We start from the raw sequence: 16,513 nt of genomic DNA, 5'->3' as shown, positions 1-16,513 counted from the left end.
AGAGGCTGTTTACACGCCAAGGCACGTCCATGCTAACCAATCAGGATGCGGTCGGCGAGACATGCGCAGAGGTTTATTAGTTTCCCGCAGTGAATCTTGATTGGTTGGTTTCCAGCGGGTTAATCATGGCGGAAAGCGAGAACGGCGGAGCTGCAAAAAGACCGAAAACAGACGCGGACGACGAGCACAGAGACGCGGGAGAACGATCACCCGACAGCCCGGTCTCGGACTTTGAAATCACCCGCGTTCTGCGTGAATGTGCGCGGGAGAAGAACATCTTCATTCACGGGAAGGTGCGTGTGCAGGAGGAGACAACATAACTGAATAATACAAACTAATCATTTAGGATCTGTTTCTAATTACGTTATCGAATTATTAGTAACTTTACTGTGTAGCTAACAGTTATCTACTTATTTCTAAGGTTCTAGTATCTAATGCAACTTTTCAAGTAGTTATTTGTTAAATGATAGCACGTAAGTTATTAATAAACGCTGCGCCAAATGCTCAGTCCTAATGGATTGATAACTCTATTTTTTAAAGTGTTATATCTAACCGGTCAGAAAGATTTCTAGAATTAATTTAAAACTCTGACTAGTGACTTGTATAACTAGGAATAGTGCTAATAGCAAATAACCTGCTTGCAAATAAATGTTCACTAGTTAGTTTAACCCTTATGCTGCATTAGGGACATTTTTGGTCTTTTGCAGTTTAATTTCTTTGACCATTTTGGCTGTTTTAATGCAAATGGTATGAAATTTGGCAAAATTGTGACTTTTTGGATACATGTAAAAAATGTGATCCCATTTTGCAAAATATATATAACACACACTGTGTAGATCAAATAGTAACACTCAGCACCATAAAGACCAAAAATGGCCCATTGAAACCCATTAAAACGTTTAAATCTGAGGCTGTCAGTAATACATGAAACATGATTTTTGCACAAACATCCTTTCATTTTGAAGCAAAAGCATTATATTTGGATTATATAGTGTATTCCACCAGATGACGTCACTACATATTTATTCCCTATGGGTGGAAATGCACCTTATTTTAGGCAATAGGCAATGTTTAATAGGTGGCCATTTTTGGTCTCTAACGCGCTAAGTGGGATTTTTTGCAAAGTGGGACTGTGATAATCCAAATCTAAAGTTTTCTCTTTGCATTTAGTTTATTGAAAATAATTGAATTTTTGTGTTTTTTCCTCTTATACAAATCGATGGTTTCGCAAACAAAACTGGTAATTAAAGGGTTAAAATACTGAAATTGAATACATTTTTGGTAGTTATGATGAGGACTGATGCTGGTTAAAAGATTTAACTTGGTAAAAGTGGAAAATAATAATAATATATAATATTTTAGGCAATGTTTAATATGTGGCCATTTTTGGTCCTTAATGCACTCAACGGTGTTAAAAATCTAATGCAGCACAAGGGTTAAAGGGATACTCCCACTGATCCATAATGACGTTGTATATATGTCATTATATAGATCAGTGGATACTCCACTTTTTTGGGAATAGGCTCATTTTACAACTCCCCTAGAGTTAAACAGTTGAGTCCAAATTCAGCTGATTTTTCTGAAATTTAGAAGAATATTTGTAACCAGACAGTTAATGGTCCCATTGACTTCCATAGTATATATTTTTTGTATTATGGGACCAGAAACTGTCTGGTTACTGATATTCTTCTAAATATCAGAAAATCATCTGAATTTGGACTCAACTGTTTAACTCTAGGGGAGTTGTAAAATCAGCCTATTTCCAAAAAAAGTGGAGTATCCCTTTAAAGGAAGGCGTGTTGACATTGTGTTGTGTGTCCTAGGTGAAGGGTCAGGATGCTGTTGTTATCCTGGAGAAGACTCCCATCAGACAGGACACGCTGTCCGAGTTACTGAAGAGCAGTCGGCTCCATCTGGAGATGAAGAATGACGTGTACAGCTCATACCAGCTGCAGGCACCAGCACACCTGAATGGTAGGATCACATGTTCTCTCACCAGCCTCTGTTTGTCCATTTATTAAAGGGATACTTCAGGATTTAAGCTTTGTAATAGTAGAAAACCTGTAGTATTTTCGAGACAAGAGATTTATGTATTTTTTTGACTGGAAAAAACAAAAAATGGCCATTTTGCGTCATCTGAGGATGTTTTGTCCAGAGTCCAGTCACTCCTGCATGTCCTCAACCCGCCCATAGAGGGCGATCTCACTCACAGAATGAACACATAGTGTCGGCCATCTTTTTTTGAATGTAGTGTTTACATGAACGCTAAACAAGTGATCGGTTGCTGTGCGTTTCAACATCGCTGAGAAAATCCTCCGTGAGAGATACGAGACCGGTGCGTCTCACGGGTGTGGCTCATGGGTAATCCCGCCGTTCTCCCGCGGCCCTCACTCGTCCCGCTCGCCACAGGAAACAGAATGAACGGCGACTGTAGAACGCAAAAGCCCAATCCCGGACACATTTTCGGGCGGACTCATCACGTTTTTCAATAATTAAATTACAATTTAATGATTGAAAAAGTTGCCTGAAAGTCCAAGACTCCAATCCACACCATCATGAGTTAAACCAAAAGTCCGTTTGAAGGTTGATTTACGACCATTACATTTTTTTTTGTGCCAGAAATCAAAACGACCGTGATTTGCCCCGCGACGGAGAAGCATGTTAAGAAGTATTTACATCAGGAGGTTTTTCTAGTTGAAGAATCAGGGGAGGACTATCGTACCGTCACCCTGCCGTACATCAGCAGCCAGAGCTTCAGTGTGCAGGTGAGGCTCCAGTGACCTCTGACCTTATTCCTTACATACACACACAGCTTATTTCATGTTTCATTTTCATTTCAGTGGGTACACAATATATTGGAGAAGAAAGCCGAGGCTGATCGGGTTGTTTTCGAGGACCCAGACCCTGTTACTGGATTTGTTTTGTTGCCCGATTTCAAGTGGGATCAAAAGCAGGTGAGTCGAGTCAGAGTGTGTGAGACTCAATGTGAGACAAATCAATGATTGTTTCCTTAACTCTCCAGCTACAAGACCTGTATTTGATCGCCATCGTCCACCGGAGGGATGTTAAAAGTTTGAGGGATCTTACATCACAGCACCTGCCATTACTCACAAACATTCGCAGGAAAGGAGAGGTGAGCTATTGATTCATCTGTCACATGATTGTGTTATTCTGCTGTCCACTAGGTGTCACTGTTAATCTGAAGATGTAGAATGTGCACAGACTTGCATTCTGATTAGATTGCTTTAATTGTTCTCGTCGTTTTGGACAAAAGCGTCTGCTAATTGTGTACTTGCTTTTTAAAAGTGGTTACCTCCCTCATAGCTAGGGGTCGGTAAGCCTTTTATGGTCTTCAAGATGGCATTTATTATCAGATAAAACAAGTATTGTGAAATTATTTGCTGTCAGTTTTATTCAAATCAAAGTAAAAAACTACTGATGTTGAAGATTCCAGCCTGCTAAATATCACAGAAGCACACTCTCAAAATCCCCCCAAATGACATGGTGATCAACACCACACACGAGTGCATTTGTGAGGTGTCGCACGGCTGCGTACGTCAAATTGAAATTCAAGTGTTGTCTGTGTCCACAGGACACCATTCAGCGGCAGTACGGCGTCCCTCCGAGCAAACTGCGCGTTTATTTCCACTATCAGCCGTCGTACTATCACCTCCACGTCCACTTCACCTCGCTGGAGTACAGCGCTCCAGGAAGCGGAGTGGAACGAGCACACCTGCTGTCCGATGTCATTCAGAACCTGCAGGCGGACTCCAGTTACTATCAGAAGCGCAGCCTGGCGTTCCCACTGCGGGCCGACGACGGACTGCTCCTCAAGTTCAAGGAGGCCGGGAAACTCTAGAGACCGAGTGTTTTTTTTTTGGGGGGGGGGGGGCTTCATTTTTTTTACTTGGTTTTTTTATAATGGCTTTATTGCAACACAAGTTTTTTTAAAAATGCATTAAGACCAGTTCACACTGCAACCAACAGACACTTCGCCGATTGAACATGTGAGTCGTGTGTCTGAGGAGTGACTCACTGTAATCTGGTGGTTGTCTGTGTTGGTCAGTGTGTAATGTGGTATTGTTTTGATCTTTTTTGTGGTTTTGTCTAAATCTGGTGTTTTTAATACATTAATTCTGCATTTTAATAAAGTACTTATTGTTTTTAAATCATTGTGTTTTGTCTGTCATAGGGGTGGGCGAGCAAAAATTCATATCACGATATTTTTCACTGTCCGGATGATATCGATATTATATCGGGATATGAGAATAAATAATTGGAAGCACATTTTAGTACACCTTAAGTAAATTGCAGGCAAAATATGTATTTTAACAATATATCTAGAAAAGGTGAGGGATTTAATTGGACATAGACCTGAAAAATCTTTGTGTGTGTGTGTGCCATTGTTTTCCTCAAAAAGTGCAAATGTGCAACATGAAGAAGGCTTGAATCTCTTTCCACTTTTTATTTTGTGCGGTAAAAGTATGCTCTCTGTGTTTGATTAATAATGCCTGTGCTTCACGCGAGTTGGACTCTGAGGTGAGGAAAAGGTTAAACGTTCAGTTAAGCCTCGATTTTGTATCGTTATTAAAAGGTTTGGTGTTAAAAGTTGTAAAGAGTACCAAATTTAACAAAACAATATAACTGAAAAAATTGAATTAATGAATATCTAGCGGCGGTATTCGCAAAATACCGAGATTACCGCGTTAGATATTTGGTAGTCACGTTGATACCGGTACGTTATAGAGCCCACCCGAAGTCTGTTAATATTAGTCTAATGAAGAGTAAAATATCACGAGTGCAGTAGTACAACTGATACTGGTTTTGCTTTTTCGGTCGCAGATTGTTTTTGTTCACAATAGTTCTTTGGTTCAGAGCTCATTGCAAATCCAGGGATAGAGAGGCAGAAACAGTCCCACAGCCGAAAAACAGGATTGACTGTCCAAAGTTTGTTTATGTGCTGCTTGTTTATAAGGTTTTTAAAGAACTGTTACCCTTTACATAATCAAAGTCTTACAATGCCCTCTATTCACAGGGAATCACAGGATAGATTTATTTCTCTTGAATATCAATTCTCTTTTTAAAGGAACAAACGGTTCACTCAAATGAAAATCTGTCAAAGCGGCTTTTGACGTCTTGGAATATAGCTCACAGATTGTGTGATTGATACAATCTTTGTATTATTATTATTTTTTGGCACATTTGGAGATTAATAGTCATCTATGTTAATTATTTTCGGATAAAAATCAGGTTTGGAACGACATGAGGGACACGCTTTCCCACTTCCACCTCTCAATCATTCTCATTACAGCTTGACATCCAGTGTTGAGATGATTTATAAGTCAGAGACTCTCATCTTTGTGTTGTTCCTCCGAAAGCGCCTGAAGCCAGTCACAACAAATCCCTTTGAGAAAGCCCTTAGTAAGAGTACAAATATAACTAATGGTTTTCTTTCCTTAAGGGTTTTTGATTCAATTTTGTCACTAGCTAAAGCTCTCGTGTGCTCCCACTCATGTGGCTTTAGCTCCTTGTTATATGTTCATTATTTCCAAGTAATTACCAGGTCTTATTACTTATCTGCTGTGATATGTTTGGCAGCAAGATTCAATATTTAGACAGAAAATTCCAGAGAAGAATTTAAAACTCCTTAAGAGCTTTTAAATGGCCTTACGAAGGGTCTCCAGAACAATTACATAATTATAGCTACCAACAAGTGTTACTGTCAGACCGACTCTGCATATATCAGTGTGTTGTTTTCAGCATATGCTTCATTCTTCTCCCTCCATAGTTCCTTCGAAAAATCATAAAAGAATAACTTCTAGTGATGACAGGTGCACCAAAGCCAGCTAATATTAGCATGTTAGCTTAGCACATCATCAATACATGGCAATTTATAAGATTAAAACCATGTTTTGCTCCAAACTTACTTTATAACGTAAGTCGAGTGCTTTATATAATCTTCTGTGATCTAATTTGGCTTCAGATAAAAAATCAGACAGAAAATATATTATTTATTGTATTGTGCACAATGAAAAAAATCTATATCGATTAGCATTACATTATAAATATAATCTATTATGATGAAAATACCTGGCATGGCTTGAAGAACAAAGGTAACTCAAATATAATTGCAATCATGTTTATGCCAGCGGGGGGCTGAAGGTTAACTGGTTAATATATATATATTTTTTTTAATTTCATTGCAAACAGAAGTCTAAAGTTTGCCAATAAACCTCATTTGCAATGGGGGGGGGGGGGGTTTCAATAATTTTGATTACAACTGTGTGTGTGTGTGTGTGTGTGTATATATATATATACCTATACATATGCATATATTTACAAACTTTTATGCTGGATGCGATAATCTTTGGTATATGGGACTCTACTGTTGGAGTTGCAGTATTTATAAATGACAACTTTCTCTGTAATGATTTACATATGAGATGTGAGTGTGCTTTGACAATGTTTGCCAATCTGAGGTTTATCTTCCTGCAAGTGTTACAGAGGAAATGATTGTGGTGACGTGTGAGATACAGTAAGTGGTATTTGTGTTGCTCTATCAGTTTGTTTGAGTGAAGTTTTCAATTACATGCATAGATTCCTTGCGCTCTGATGTTTATTTACATTCAGCACAAGTCTTAAACTTTTATTTTCATATGATTAACTTAAAAACTCTACATTTAACAGCTGGACTTTTTCACAAAATGAAGGAGTTAGCTTCGCTGTAAATTACTATCCAGATCTCAAAGCATTCACATCAGTTTATTCAAATGCAAATGCAGAGTTTGTGGATCAGCGTGACTGGAAATGGGATTCAACTCTTTCTTTGTTGTTCTCTGCAAAGCCTTTGCGTTCCCATGGGTACGAGGAACTACACGTCTGGCGTTCCTCTTTTCATGGGGTTCCCTGATTACAGTCGAGGTATTTTTGACCTTCAATGCAAACCCGTCCCGTAGTGGACTCTTCAACTCGTAGTCTTATGGTTTGCGTTGGTTGGTTGATTGGTGAGCGAACTCTAGGTTTGATGTGAGGTTAGTTTTTGTAAGCATTTTCTAAGCTGTCTTTGCTCTATAGTGTGTAAACTGTGGCATGTGCCTGGGATTAGGACATTTCATTGAGGATTTGAGCAGCACCCTGATGTTTATATGCTCCCGAGGAGAACTTCATGGCCTGATCTTCAACAGCACTGCAGTTCGCCGGGACGTGTTCAGTCTGTCGGTATGTGGCGTTTACTTCTTCACACTCACATTTATAGGTGACAGAGAAAGCAATCATTGCTGCATTGTGTGCTTTACTGTGAGCGGCACATGTTTATCTTTCATTGCCTACAGAGGTTTAATGTGCTTTTCTTACTGAACGATAATTAACTTTCACCATCATTTTACCACTTGCAAGACATCCAAATATTATTGTCATGTTAGAAATCATTAGGAGGAGAGATTTTGCAATTTTTTTTTTTTTTAAGCATTACATTATTTTATAGTAATAATGAAATTATTGCATTATTTGTGTGTTTGGGTATATCAGTTGTATGCAAGGGCACTATTAAAGTATTATATATATAATAATTATAATATTAAGCATTAAAAATATTAATATTACTCTGTGGTGTTAAGTTGTGGAATAATCTAAATAATGAATTTAAGCAGTGTCCAAACATAATTCATTTTAAAAAGATGTTCAAAGAAATTATATTCCAGAGTTACAGAGAAACACAGTGTTAACTTGAGCTTATATTGAATAAACCCGTAGTATAAATATTGTCATGTATCAGGAAACATCCTTATGTGTATAGAACTTCTGAATCAATACTTTCATGGATTATAGATTGATTACTTATTTCGATTTTTATTTATTTATTTTATAGGTATTTGTTTAAATATGGTATAAGGGGGTAGGAGTACATAAGTTTTACTTCTTCCTACTCCTTTTTGCACATGTAAATAGAGGGTTGTTTTTTGTTTTGTTTTTTGTTTGTTTTGTTTTTCAAGTATTGGAAAGTTTGGATTTTTTTTTTTTACCTTGTTGTTCATTTTTGTTTTGTTTCTTTTAATTAATATTCCTTGTTTCATTGATTAATAATTGTATTTTTATTTATTATTTACATGTTCAAAATAAAGATCTCAAATCAAATCAAATCAAACATATATATAATATTATTTGTATATCAATTTATTTAAAGTTATACGTTATTTTACTGATATCTGCATTTCTGTTTTTCCGCTAGCTGAAAGATGTTCCAGTTCATCCGGAAACAGATTCATGATCACCTCGTGGAGCGGAAAATTAGGAAAACACGTCTCGTTACCAAGGACGGCCACTGCAACATTAAATTTGGGACTAATGAACATCACAACCATTTTGCTTTCCTTCTGGACTTCTGGACTACGTTTGTTGAGATTCGCTGGTGTTTTGTGATCGTTTTATTTGCGGCTGCCTTCACGGGAAGCTGGTTCGTTTTTGGTTTGTTTTGGTATTTGCTGGCGAAAAGTAATGGAGACTTGGAGGTTCTCCAGAACTCGTCTGGATCTCAGCAGATGAAGTGTATAGAGAACATTCACAGCCTCACGACCGCCTTCTTGTACTCTTTAGAGACCCAGACGACGATCGGCTACGGCGGCCGGGCTCTCACGGGTCACTGCCCGGGCACGGTCGCCCTGTTGATCATCCAGTCCCTCATGGGCGCCATCATAAACTGCTTCATGTGTGGACTCATTTTGGCAAAGATCTCCCTCCCGAAGAGACGAGCAAAGACGGTGACCTTCAGCGAAACGGCAGTCATTTGTCTCTGGAAGGGGAAACTGTGCCTCCAGATACGAGTGGCCAACCTACGGAAAACTCTTCTGATCGGCAGCCACATTTATGGAAAGCTTCTGCAGACCACCATCACCCCGGAGGGGGAGACCATCATCCTGGATCAGGTGAATATTGACTTTTTGGTGGATGCGGGGAAGGACAATCTGTTCTTCGTTTGCCCGCTTACTCTGTACCACGTGATCGACAAATCCAGCCCGTTCTCCGAGATGGCCACGGACACCCTTCAGCAGCAGGACTTTGAGTTAGTGGTGTTCCTGGAGGGAACGGCCGAATCCACCAGCTTGTCCTGTCAGGTGCGGACGTCCTACCTCCCGCGCGAGATCAAGTGGGGCTACAGCTTCCTGCCCGTCATCTCGCGCACCAAGGATGGGAAATACCGCGTCGACCTGTCCAACTTCTCCAAAACGGAAGCGGCGGCGACTCCGCACTGCGCCGGCTGTTTCCACAAGGAACATCACAAGGAGCTTATCCTCCAAAGACACGGACGTGAAGGCATCGATAACATGGGATTTGATGTCATTGACCTTCAAGAGTCTGTTGATGTAACTGAGACGGGTGATTAACGGTTCGCCTCGAGAATCAAGGAAACGTCCTGGGAAAGTTTGAAGACACAGACAAGAGAGAGTGGAGGTGAAACAAACCGGCTGTGCTCCAAAACTAGACAGACTTTAAGGTATTATATGCGTTTCTGACAATAATGTTGCTAACCTTGTTTTGATTACATTGTAATAAAGCTTTATTTCACTATATTAGTGACAACATTGCATTGACTTCCACTCATTTTATATAAGGTTAATGATATTGCCTAACCCGATACTGGCCCCTAAACCTACACAGTCTGTTTGTGGTCAGTGTTTTTGAAAGAGGCTTTTTATGTTCAGGTAAGATGTTTTTATTTGATCAAAAATACAATATTATTGTAAAATATTACCATTTAAATAACCCATTTTTTAATTCTCATCCTCTCCTTCTTTTGCATTTTGTAACAATTCCTTCCCTCGCGGGTCAAAATGACCCGTAGCCCTAAATTATACTTTTTTTCCCCTTTTTTTCAGAAAGCTTATATCATTTCATTTTTATATTTTTTCCCTCTAATTTTTAATGCAATTAATTCATTTTTGGGAGATTTTTCTTTTTTTTTTTTTGCATGGTATGGTATGGTATACTTTATTGTCCCAATGGGAAATTTGTTTTGGGCTCACAATTACAACCACTGCACCAGACAATTAAAACAAACACAATACATAAAGAACAAAGAAATACACTTTTGTTACACTTGTTCTGTTTTGATCTTTTTTGTTCTTTTTTTTTGATTCTGTATTTTTGAAAAATGTTCTGTATTCCTTAAAAATAAATTAAAATAACTCTCCAATGCATGCATAAACCAGCATTTTATTTGATTTTTTATTTTAGGATTTTCTGTATACGGAAGCATTCCATTCATTCCTAAAGGGGTCGAATTTACCTGCGATTTGTAACTTTTTTATTATTCTTACGACTCCCACATAAACTCTGTGTTCTTGGTTCAAGTGCAACAAAAGTCCTAAGGTCTGGGACCTCTCCGATATTAAATGTGTGTCTGTATGTAAGTGTGTGTGTGTGTCTGTATATATATATATATATATATATATATATATTCAGCTTAGCAACATGTTAGCAGCAAACTGAGTTGCATTTGCATGATGCACAGACTTGCTGGCTATAAAAACATTTGACATGGCCACCCTAAAAACAAGCCAGTTTCCATAGTAAACCATTCAGTTTACAGAAGGGAAAATTAAGACTAATACTGCACGTGCATCTCATAACCTGTCACTGATTTTATCATTTTATTAATTTAGCTGAGAAAAAAACATCACTTTTTTTTGTTGCTTATTTTGAACTGCACAACAATCTTTTGTATATTTGTCTTTAGTTTTCCCGTCACTCTCGCAGTGTTAACCTTTCCTTCAGCTAGAATACTGCATTAGCTTTTGGAACAGAGTCAGTATTTGCATTCCTGTGTTAAATGTTTTTCATTCTGGCACATAAAGATCTAACTTCTAACAGAATCACTGGAGAACAGTTTTATGTTTTTTAAGTGCTCTTTGATTGCTGGCGTTGACAAGAGACGCCCGCTGAGTGTTCAATGGAGGATTAGAGCTGAAGACAAACCCAGTCCCCCCTGCCTCTACATATGTTACTAAATTATTAATATGATAATGTTATTAATGTCAAACAATGTCAAGAGAGACCTTAATGTCAACATTTTGAATAGATGCGATCTGAGAATGAATGTGAATTTTCTAATTGCATAGTAAGCATTTTGCTGTGAAGATTAAAATGGTTTGACCTATAAAAATAAGCATCTGAATTGAGCAGCTTTTAAAAGGTCAGAACATTTTAGAGAGGGTGGAAAGGTTTGATTCTGCATGAATGTCATACATTTTTAGCTCTATATGGATGAGTAATTTCAACATTACATAAACAGAAAAAATTCCTTTAATTAAATGTTGAAGTGTTTTATCCCTGTATTGTCATTGAATGTGCAGTTGCTTTGAAATTGGGAGTTTCGAAACTTCCAGAGTTTTGTAAATCTGACCTAGACTCTCCGGGTGACCTACCAGTAGTTTAAGTTATGTCTGACAAAATACACATGCTATAATTCTTTACATAAATATGCACATGGCAAAAAATAGCATAACACACCATCAGATAACAATATGTGCTAAAACACGGTCAGGTTAAGCTAGCACTGTTTCAAGGAGGAAGAAATGAGTTTTAAACCCGCCTGGGTAGAGAAATGTTTCACACTTGTAATTTGCAAGTGTTTTCTTTTATGATATCAGTTTTGTTTTTATCTATTTTCATTTCACTATAATGGAACTACACCACAGTCACATGACTTCAACATCACCGTCACTGACGCTGCATTCGCTGCATGATCACTCCTGTCTCAAGATGACATCATGTAACGTTACACTCTAAACATGCTGGCTTGTTTCAACCCAAATTTGGGTCAAACATGGACAAACCCAAATGTTGGGTTAAAATGTAATTTAAAAACTTCAACTTCTCAATTTTTTTATTACACTTTTAACCCAACATTTGGGTTTGTCCACATTTGGCCCAGCATTTTAGAGTGTATATTCAGAACTGTGCACATCTTCGGACTGGGAATTATGAGTTTCTATGTCAACACTATCAACACCTAAATGAATGCAAGTAGGAGTTCTTAAACAAGCTGTAATTGCGCGCTCTACAAAAACGTGAACACACTTTACAAGCCGAAATCACTTACACTCTAAACAATGCTGGGTTGTTTGAACCCAAATTTGGGTCAAACATGGACAAACCCAAATGTTGGGTTAAAAATGCAATTAAAAAATTTAGTTGAAAGTGAAAGTTCAGGAAGAAAAAATTCATTTTTAACCAAACATTTGGGTTTATCCATATTTTACCCAAATTTGGGTTCAAACAACCCAGCATTGTTTACTTTAGAGAGTGTAATTGCGGTAAAAACGTCTTGGCGTAAAGTGAACACACCTTAAGCTTCCAGTCTCTTTCAGTCTTTGTTTAAAACACATTTTCCTTCAAAGTTATATAAAACATTGAACCAAACACCCATTGATTCAGGATGACGGAGCCGGAAGTGCTGAAATGCACTCGTTTCCAGTTTAGACAACAAAAATACATCATCCCTGCACTTCTATATTGGTCTCCATCGGATCAACACACCAGCTCTCTTTCACCTCCAAATACTCTGTAAAATGGCAGCTTTTTTCTCATTTCTTAGCTCTGTTCACAGAGATCCTTGGATGCGAGAGTCTGTGTGTGTGTCTCAACTGCGACAGTGAACCGCTTTTCTTACCCTTCCTTCACGGCATCATCACCTCTCGCTTAAATTTACCGTTTCCGTTAAAGAGTGTGTAAGACCTGGGCTCAGGATACACGTCTAACATCTCCCCATTGAGTGATAATTGGGCTCAGACTTTGATGTTTTCATTAATAGACTTTGAGGTAAGATACTGTGAAGTGTTTCATTGTAATTTCCAAAAATCCTTCTAATGCTTTAAAGATACAAAGAAAGAGCAAGATTGAACAAAACCTGATGTTGTCCACAGTGAGAATCCCTTAATATTATCTGACTCAGTTTTACACCACAATATGTTTCTCTTTTAAATCTTTCAGAATACAAAAAAAAATGCATTTCGGATTAAATAGAAATAATCCAGATGTGGTCTAAAACAGCTATTGACCATGTGTATGAAAGTGATTCTGATTCAATATTTCTCTTAATATGCATTTTAATTCAGAAAAGAAGATTTTACAACGCTTGAGTGAACCATATGACATTAGAGACAAAAACACAAGTAATCATGTAAACATTTTTGTAAACATCTCCAAGTAAGCATGTAAACATTTTTGTTTTAATTTGTGCAAATGCAAAGCCAACTTTGGCTAAAAAAGCTGAAAATAATCTGGCAGAAGAAGCCAAGAAGTTTAGTTTAGAAAAAGGAGCAATTCTCTTTATCGATCTGGCGGCACTTCAGGAGTTTGAGGAAAGTCTCTATCTTGTGGGCATCTCTCCTGAAGCAGACGAGCGCTTCGTAGCCTCTCCTCAGAGACTCCACATCGGAGGAGACGACGTGATTGGACGTCTCATCAGGAGCCTCCAACAGCAAACCCCCGTCGCCCAGGATCTGACAGAGAGACAGACTGTTTCCAGACATGTTTCCAGAAAGTTTAGTCTAATCATTTTCCAAACTTCAGATTTACCTGTCTAACAAGAACCAGAACCCCCTGCTCCAGACTCATTAGTTTGCTCAACATCCATTGGCTCCTGCTAAGCAGGGCACTTGAGGCGTTCCCATAATTCTCAAGAGACGCCTGCAGATCGGCCAGTGGACCCGTCCAGAACTGGATCAGGATCAGGACTGAGTGAAGGATCCATTTATCCTGGAGGGGAAAACATTAAATAGGTGTTTATCTAGGGAGAACGTCACTCTGCTACAGTGAATGTCATCAGAGCTCACAGATATCTGCTGGATTTCACTTTTAGACATCGACACTGTTTTTGGAGCACACATGGTCCCGCTGGGAACGTGCAGATGCACACCTCCGAATGAATCCAGCATCTCCTCCTGAACATATTTTGGGATGAGACACTCAGTCAAGTGCACTCTGTTTCCATCTTTAGTGAGACTGAAGTCATTGAAAAGCTTTTATAGGTTCATACTCACAAACAGCAACTTGGACTCCTGTGAGACGCGGTAGATGAGCTCTGCGTGTTGGACGGCTCGGTCCAGAAGCTTCTCCAGTGAGATGGTACAGGATGTTCCTCCAGTTTCTGGATGTGGACAGTCCACAGCGGACGCGACCACGGCCCGCAGCGAGCCGAACACACACGCCACACACACCTGGAGAACTTCAGCGAGAGATTCAGCATGCTCACATTAGTAGAAATATTTATATCAAAGCAATATTATTCATTAATAGTGAGATATATAGATGACTCCTTATTTAAAAGCTTTTCTGATATTCCTTAGTTAATCATAAAGATATAATATTCTTTTAAATAAATTAGTTTGAGCATAATTATCTTTTCCAGTTAAGCCAGATGCAAGGAGCCTGTACCTGTAGTTTTCTTCATTATTGTGGAAGTCTTGTTGGTTGTGGTTCTGTCATTTATCTACACCTTATATACTCTACTGCCTATATGAATTATACAGACTTGAACGTAAGTGAAGGTAAGTTGATATTTGTGACCACATGTCTCTGTTTTTATGCATCATCTCTGACTAAAGACATAAGCAGATGCAGTTTCTGAGTGTTTCCTTTACAAATAGTTTTTTTGGCTAATGTTTAATTTATATTAATGTTTCGACTTTAATCTCCAAATGTTTCGAATTTAACCTTGAAATGTTTCAACTTTAATCTTGAAATGTTTCGACTTTAATCTTGAAATGTTTAGATTTTAACCTTGAAATGTTATGACTTTATTCTCGAAACGTTTCGACTTCAATCTTGAAATGTTTCGACTTTAATCTCGAAATGTTTCGAATTTAACCTTGAAATGTTTCGACTTTAATCTCAAAATGTTACGACTTTAATCTGGAAATGTTTCGACTTTAATCTCGAAATGTTTCAACTTTAATCTCGAAATGTTTCGAATTTAACCTTGAAATGTTTCGACTTTAATCTCGAAATGTTTCGACTTTAATCTCGAAATGTTTCAACTTTAATCTCGAAACGTTTCGAATTTAACCTTGAAATGTTTCGACTTTAATCTTGAAATGTTTAGATTTTAACCTTGAAATGTTATGACTTTATTCTCGAAACGTTTCGACTTCAATCTTGAAATGTTTCGACTTTAATCTCGAAATGTTTCGAATTTAACCATGAAATGTTTCGACTTTAATCTTGAAATGTTTCGAATTTAACCTTGAAATGTTTCGACTTTAATCTCGAAATGTTTCGACTTTAATCTCGAAAAGTTTCGACTTTAATCTCGAAATGTTTCGACTGTAATCTCGAAAAGTTTCTCAAAGTTTCGACTTTAATCTCGAAATGTTTCGACTTTAATCTCGAAAAGTTTCTCGAAAAGTTTCGACTTTAATCTCGAAATGTTTCAACTTAAATCTCGAAATGTTTCGACTTTAATCTCGAAAAGTTTCTCGAAAAGTTTCGACTTTAATCTCGAAAAGTTTCGACTTTAATCTCGAAATGTTTCGACTTTAATCTCGAAAAGTTTCTCTAAAAGTTTCGACTTTAATCTCGAAATATTACGAAATGCTAGATTTTTTTTTTTTACAATTTTTAAAAAAAATAATTTTTCAAACAAAACTGCATAGAAAGAACTCATGATTTCTTCATGTTCATGAATAGAGAGAGTTTAGCTCACTGTTTAGTTGGAGTTGTTAGACCTCAGCGAGAACAGTACAATATAGACAAGGCACTTTTATTTATAAAGCACGTTTAAAACAGCCACTGCTGTACAGTCAGTTCAAACAATATAAAATACATTAATACACCAACCAACACAAACACAACATATAAAGCGCATCATAAAATTACATTTGACCAAACACCAAAGAGAAGAAATAAGTACTGTATATATAGCTGATAAATTAATATTTGTCAGGTAACACAGATTATGAGAAAACATAGTCCATTTACATATACCACCGACATCGTAACAATACAAAGTAGTTTAAACATCTGCATAGTTACACTTTAATTTAAAATATCAATATAATTATAATTTTGTAAGTGCAAAAGGCCTAAAAATAGAAGCCCCTAAAATTCCTTTTTTAGAAATAAAAACTGTGACTAAAGTTTCTTGTGCACGAACAGCAAAACACTTGATGAGACCAGCAGCCTGTCATCAACACTCCTCATTTCATTATTCATAGTTTAGCATTTTCATCAGGGTGTCACTGAGAGGGAAGACACGTGGAGAGAAAGTCTTAAGGTCTGTTCAGGGATCAGATGTCAGACTTGTGACGTTCGTCATGTCAACAGTGTCGTCTTTACTTCATTATGACATAAGTAAGGATGAAACTCAGCTGAAAAGAGGAACATGTCTCGAACGCAGCGCAGGTGCTTATAAGAAGAGTAAAATACTTCAAATAACAGTGCAAAAATATATTTTTTTTTAGTTTTTACTATAAATGTGATTTTTTGTGCCCATTTTTTCACTCTTAAAAGAAAAGGA

At 37.6% G+C, this 16,513-nt stretch overlaps 3 protein-coding genes across 4 annotated transcripts; 2 read left to right on the top strand and 1 right to left on the bottom strand.

Moving 5' to 3' along the window:
- The first annotated feature begins 85 nt into the window (after window positions 1-85).
- dcps (decapping enzyme, scavenger) lies at window positions 86-4,169 on the top strand. Its single transcript, XM_039677149.2, has 6 exons — window positions 86-293; window positions 1,824-1,974; window positions 2,620-2,765; window positions 2,841-2,954; window positions 3,023-3,133; window positions 3,593-4,169. The coding sequence occupies exons 1-6, from the start codon at window positions 126-128 to the stop codon at window positions 3,857-3,859; spliced, it is 957 nt and encodes a 318-aa protein (XP_039533083.2). The 5' UTR covers window positions 86-125; the 3' UTR covers window positions 3,860-4,169.
- Window positions 4,170-6,700: 2,531 nt separating this feature from the next.
- kcnj1b (potassium inwardly rectifying channel subfamily J member 1b) lies at window positions 6,701-10,189 on the top strand. 2 transcript variants are annotated; one of them, XM_039675792.2, is made up of 3 exons: window positions 6,701-6,921; window positions 7,075-7,218; window positions 8,228-10,189. In XM_039675792.2, exon 3 carries the CDS (start codon window positions 8,235-8,237, stop codon window positions 9,378-9,380), a length of 1,146 nt encoding a protein of 381 aa, XP_039531726.1. In that variant the 5' UTR covers window positions 6,701-6,921; window positions 7,075-7,218; window positions 8,228-8,234; the 3' UTR covers window positions 9,381-10,189. The 2 variants fall into 2 exon arrangements, with proteins under 2 accessions (XP_039531726.1, XP_088982521.1); XM_089126395.1 differs by lacking the exon at window positions 6,701-6,921 and having other exon boundaries at window positions 6,928-7,218.
- A 3,048-nt stretch (window positions 10,190-13,237) lies between these two features.
- Window positions 13,238-14,449, bottom strand: smtlb (somatolactin beta). Its single transcript, XM_039675958.2, has 5 exons — window positions 14,434-14,449; window positions 14,040-14,224; window positions 13,833-13,940; window positions 13,576-13,755; window positions 13,238-13,499 (listed from the first exon to the last, which is right to left on the bottom strand). The coding sequence occupies exons 1-5, from the start codon at window positions 14,447-14,449 to the stop codon at window positions 13,305-13,307; spliced, it is 684 nt and encodes a 227-aa protein (XP_039531892.2). The 3' UTR covers window positions 13,238-13,304.
- Window positions 14,450-16,513: the final 2,064 nt, after the last annotated feature.

This window comes from Pimephales promelas, chromosome 23 (genome assembly GCF_988280905.1).
Source record: "Pimephales promelas chromosome 23, fPimPro1.hap1.1, whole genome shotgun sequence".
Classification (NCBI taxonomy): domain Eukaryota; kingdom Metazoa; phylum Chordata; class Actinopteri; order Cypriniformes; family Leuciscidae; genus Pimephales; species Pimephales promelas.
The sequence above is the reverse complement of the archived record's forward strand: the minus strand, read 5'-3'. Positions and strand labels throughout refer to the sequence as shown.

What these genes read in the sequence shown, in the direction of transcription:
- dcps (XM_039677149.2), top strand. Translation starts at nt 126, where the DNA reads ATGGCGGAAAGCGAGAACGGCGGAGCTGCAAAAAGACCGAAAACAGAC. An exon ending in GCCAGAGCTTCAGTGTGCAG is followed by an intron (nt 2,766 to 2,840) that starts GTGAGGCTCCAG and finishes TTTTCATTTCAG; the next exon opens with TGGGTACACAATATATTGGA. An exon ending in TCAAGTGGGATCAAAAGCAG is followed by an intron (nt 2,955 to 3,022) that starts GTGAGTCGAGTC and finishes TTAACTCTCCAG; the next exon opens with CTACAAGACCTGTATTTGAT.
- kcnj1b (XM_039675792.2), top strand. Translation starts at nt 8,235, where the DNA reads ATGTTCCAGTTCATCCGGAAACAGATTCATGATCACCTCGTGGAGCGG.
- smtlb (XM_039675958.2), bottom strand. An exon ending in GTGAAATCCAGCAGATATCT is followed by an intron (nt 13,756 to 13,832) that starts GTGAGCTCTGAT and finishes TTTCCCCTCCAG; the next exon opens with GATAAATGGATCCTTCACTC. An exon ending in TTCTGGTTCTTGTTAGACAG is followed by an intron (nt 13,500 to 13,575) that starts GTAAATCTGAAG and finishes TCTCTCTGTCAG; the next exon opens with ATCCTGGGCGACGGGGGTTT.